At 58.0% G+C, this 4,146-nt stretch overlaps 2 protein-coding genes across 2 annotated transcripts; one reads left to right on the forward strand and one right to left on the reverse strand.

The window, feature by feature from the left end:
• Window positions 1-1,026: 1,026 nt before the first annotated feature.
• On the reverse strand, window positions 1,027-1,619 carry SPRG_19317 (hypothetical protein; the record flags this gene model as incomplete). The annotated part of the gene is made up of 3 exons (XM_012340339.1): window positions 1,027-1,455; window positions 1,491-1,522; window positions 1,613-1,619. The coding sequence occupies 3 exons, from the start codon at window positions 1,617-1,619 to the stop codon at window positions 1,027-1,029; spliced, it is 468 nt and encodes a 155-aa protein (XP_012195729.1).
• A 633-nt stretch (window positions 1,620-2,252) lies between these two features.
• SPRG_19318 (hypothetical protein) lies at window positions 2,253-3,494 on the forward strand (the record flags this gene model as incomplete). The annotated part of the gene is made up of 1 exon (XM_012340340.1): window positions 2,253-3,494. One exon carries the CDS (start codon window positions 2,253-2,255, stop codon window positions 3,492-3,494), a length of 1,242 nt encoding a protein of 413 aa, XP_012195730.1.
• Window positions 3,495-4,146: the final 652 nt, after the last annotated feature.

Below are 4,146 nucleotides of genomic sequence, written 5' to 3' on the forward strand. Positions count from 1 at the left end.
CCCCCCACGAGGAGGCGGTGCGCAGCCGCGTACGGCTCGGTGCCCGCGTCGACGTCTTGCATGCTGGCGCTGGAGCTGGCAAATGGGCGACTGTGGTGAGCTGCTTGTTCTCATGTCAATGTGCGAGCAAACCGGATCCGGATTCGGTGGATCGTCTGCGGATTGGCTGAAATTACAGAGTGTTGGTCGTTTCCCGCGAGCTTTTCATCCAAGATAGACAGGCAAATAGAAGAGAGTATGCGCTTGACCCGTCATCCTCGTCGACGCTGCTGCTGTGGCGGCTGGCGTTCTCTCTTGCACGGCGTCGCTCGCTCCAAGTCTTCGTGATCGAACCTTGCTCATGGTGCTTGCGCTCGGGCAAGTGCTTTCTCAGGATCTCGACTGCAACGCTCTCACACCGACGTCTTCGCTTCTTCTCTCGCCATGTTCCTCTGGTAGTCGTACTGCTAGACCATGGTACTGAGGTTGCTCGTATCCTAGTACGCATGGTAGGTATATATGCTCCAATCCTCATCCTCGTCGTGCTCGATGCAGCCAAAGGCACACATCTGCCTTATTTTCGGCATACTAGGCATATGCCGAATACAGTAATTGTGTGAAAGCGCCGAATCCAACGGGATAAAAACACGCAATCCATTGTCACCCATGGAAGGACATTTTCACGTACAATGCACGCATCGCCGCTTCTTCATGCACTATAGTATGCTCAACTACAGCTGTACCGAAGGGCACGTCACCCACAAGTGCAAATGATCCAATATCGGTTTTGCCCACCCACCAGCTCGACTCGCTTCTGGTTCACCACCAAAAGATCCTACCGGGAAATGGGGACATTAATATGCGCGATCTCTTCGTCTCGAGGTGTGGATGAGACCTCTGGAGGCCGCTGCGGTGGCTGACTGGAACTTGTGTGCGGTGGGGCATGGCGCCAAGAGGTCTCTAGATCGCAGCCTGGGATGCGTCCGATTTGAGTCGCATGGCGTACAGGATGTTGTATGGTGTTTTTAGATACACAAGTCGAGCTATCTATGCCGTCTTGGCCTTCTTGGCGTCCGTGTCCTTGACGTACGAGGCAAGGCCGAGCTTGTAGAACGCATCGGACCACGAGCTCTTGCCCGTCGTGTACTTGATGTGCTGCGCTTCGCGGAACTGGACGTCGGTGCCAAAGACCCAGTCCCAGATCGTAAAAAACGACGCGTAGTTGCAGTCGAACTTTTCGTGGTGGTAGTCGTGGTGCACGGGGCCGCCCCAGAACGGCAGCCACGACGTGAGCGCGAACGGAAGGTCGTACCCCGAGTGGCTATCGATCGACTGCATGATGCGGACGACCATCCAGACCCAGAGCGTGAGGAGGTGGCGCGTCAGCAGAAGCGGCCCGAGGAACGTGCCAAGGCCAAGGATGAGCGTCTCGGCCGGGTGCGCGTACTCGGCCGTGATGCCGAACGGCGCCGCGTACTCGTGGTGGAGCTTTAGTTAAATACCTCGCCTACAGATCTTCCATGTCCCGCCTTGGATTTACATACTCGGATGATGGTTGTCAACGCCAAGGGCCAACGCACCTGGACGCAGACGCCGTATAACTTATATTAGCAACTCCACACTTTTCACCGACGCGCCATCGTTGCTGCGCTGCTTTGAGATTACGTATCGACGGCGCCTCTGTCGTCGGCTCGCCCTGTCCGGGTCTCTCGCCACGGGCCATGCCGTCGAGACGGTCCTCATGACCATGGACGAGCTTCCAGGCGCAGCTAAAGCGTGTCAGCAACACAGTCTAGTCTCGGCGGTACACGCTGCCGTTCTCAGCGTAGAATTGAGGTCGTGTGGGCGATACCAGCGCATCAAGGCCATTGCGCAGAGGTAGACGCTGGCACATACAATTGCGTCCTTATCTGCGGCTATTCCAAGGGCACGAACGACGCTCGCACACGCGAGACGTAGTGCTGGAAGGACGCAGAGAGCCTCACCATCGATAGCTGCATGGCTCGTGATGTCTTGTCTTGCTATGTGCTCGCCGTAAGGTGCTGCTAGCTCCTCGAAAGCGAGATGACAGGCGTCACGTGGGTCGATACGTCGGCTGACGACATTGTCGTCGTATCGAGAGGTGTCGTCCACGTCCAGCGGTCGCTCACCCTGCCACGGGTAAAGATCCTGTTCGCCGATATCCGGCTCATTGCGGTTAACCGGATGTATCACGCTGTTTGGTGCGATGCCATTGGGCGATCCATTGCATATTTTTGCACTCGTCCAGCATCATGGGGCCGCGGTTCATCTTTGGCCTGACGTATGCTGCGTACATTGTGGTCTACTTCACGCGCAAGCCGCTGTCGGTGACCAAGTCGACGCTCACGGCGACGCATGCGCATTCGGAGGCCGAGCTCGGGCTCATCGACACGGCCTTCCTCATCGCCTACGCGATCGGGCAGTTTGCGTCGGGCCTCGTCGCGTCGCGCGTCGGCGTCCGCATCGGTCTCGCCATGGCGTTCGTTGGCACTGGTGCCTGCGCCTACCTCTTTGGCGCGAGCGACTCGAAGGACGTCCGGGCCGCTGCGTGGTGCCTCAATGGTGTCTTCCAAGCGCTCTTTTTTCCACTCATTGCCGACGTGCTCCGGGCCTGGTTTCCGCCGTCGACGCGCGGCCAAGTCATGGGCTTCTGGACTACGTGCCAGCAAGTAGGCGGCTTCGCCACGAGCGCGTTTGGTGCGTACGTATTGAGCCAACCTGGTCTCTCGTGGCGCCATGTGTTTACGATGCCGAGCTACCTCTCCGTGGCGTTTGCCCTCGTGACACTCACGCTGCTCTCGCCCGCGCCCGCATCCACCGAGAAGCGCTTGCACAGCGTCTTGCACACGCCGTCCACGTCCACGCCGTCCCTCCGCGATGTACTCCAGTTGCCGAATCTTTGGCGCATTAGCGCCGCGTACTTTTGCATCAAGCTCGTGCGCTACACCTACCTCGGCTGGCTCCCATTCTACTTGACCAACGTGCTTGGGTACTCGGCGCCGCAGGCAGTGCTCATGTCGACCGTCTTTGACCTCGCGGGCACGATCGGCAGCATTCTCTGCGGCGTCGTCTCGGACAAGGTGTTTCTCGGCCACAGTGCAAAGGTGGTCGGGCCCATGTGTCTTTTCTGCGGCGTCACGACGCTTCTGTACCCGCATTTTGCACCGCTCGGACAAACCGTCAACTTGTTTACGATGGCGCTTGTCGGGCTCTTCGTCGCAGGACCCGACTCGATGCTCGGAGGCGCCGCGTGCGCCGAAGTCTGCGACCGCGCGAACGCGCCGACGGCCTCGGCCATGGCCACAGGTCTCGCCAACGGCATGGGCTCGCTCGGAGCGATTGCGTCCGGCATGCTCCCGATCCTCATCAAGGAGTACTTTGGCTGGAACGTCCTCTTCTACGCCATGGGTCTTCTAGCCATGCTTGGCGGTCTTCTCTTGCTGCCAATGATGCGCCTTCGGGCTAGTAGCGCCACCAAGACCAAGGACTCGTAGGTGCTTGGATGAATATATATATGGAGCGGTATCGTGTGCAGTAGATATGGGTGTACCGCCATGCACACTAGGTCTTTGCGTGGTCATTGTACTGTTCGTTTGGGCAAAACAAAAATGGGCATTTCCAATCAGATTTCGAGTCGAATCTGGTTTTTATTTCACCAAACCCGCCGAGTTTTAAAGCAGGATATCTGTGTGAGAATAATAGCTCATTTTGCATTGGACTTCGCTTCACAGTCAATCGACGTGCCTACTACGTAGTACTATAATAGTACTAGTATGAAGAAGCGAGCTTGAAAGCTCTGCTTCTTTATCTTATGTCAGCGTCTCGCAGATGCCAACCCCCCCGAGAAATGTGCGACGGCGGTTGGAGCCACTTGACCCTAATCGCGCCCAGGCGCCGCCCGACGACGAGGACGAACACCATCCCTACCACGCGTTGGGGTCACCTCCTTATCACATCCTCGACCCGGATCGCTTCGCCCCCGTACCACAGCCCGTCAACCAAGCACAACCCGTCAACCAAGCACAACCCGACGTCAACGTCGCTGAGGCATCGGAGCCTAATGCAGCCGGTGCAGCGAACGCCGTAGCTCTATCGGTGGCCCAGCTGCGCGCAGCGATGATGACGTTCGCCACGGCGAGCGCGTTG

Source organism: Saprolegnia parasitica (assembly GCF_000151545.1).
Source record: "Saprolegnia parasitica CBS 223.65 unplaced genomic scaffold supercont2.4, whole genome shotgun sequence".
Taxonomy (NCBI): Eukaryota; Oomycota; class Saprolegniomycetes; order Saprolegniales; family Saprolegniaceae; genus Saprolegnia; species Saprolegnia parasitica.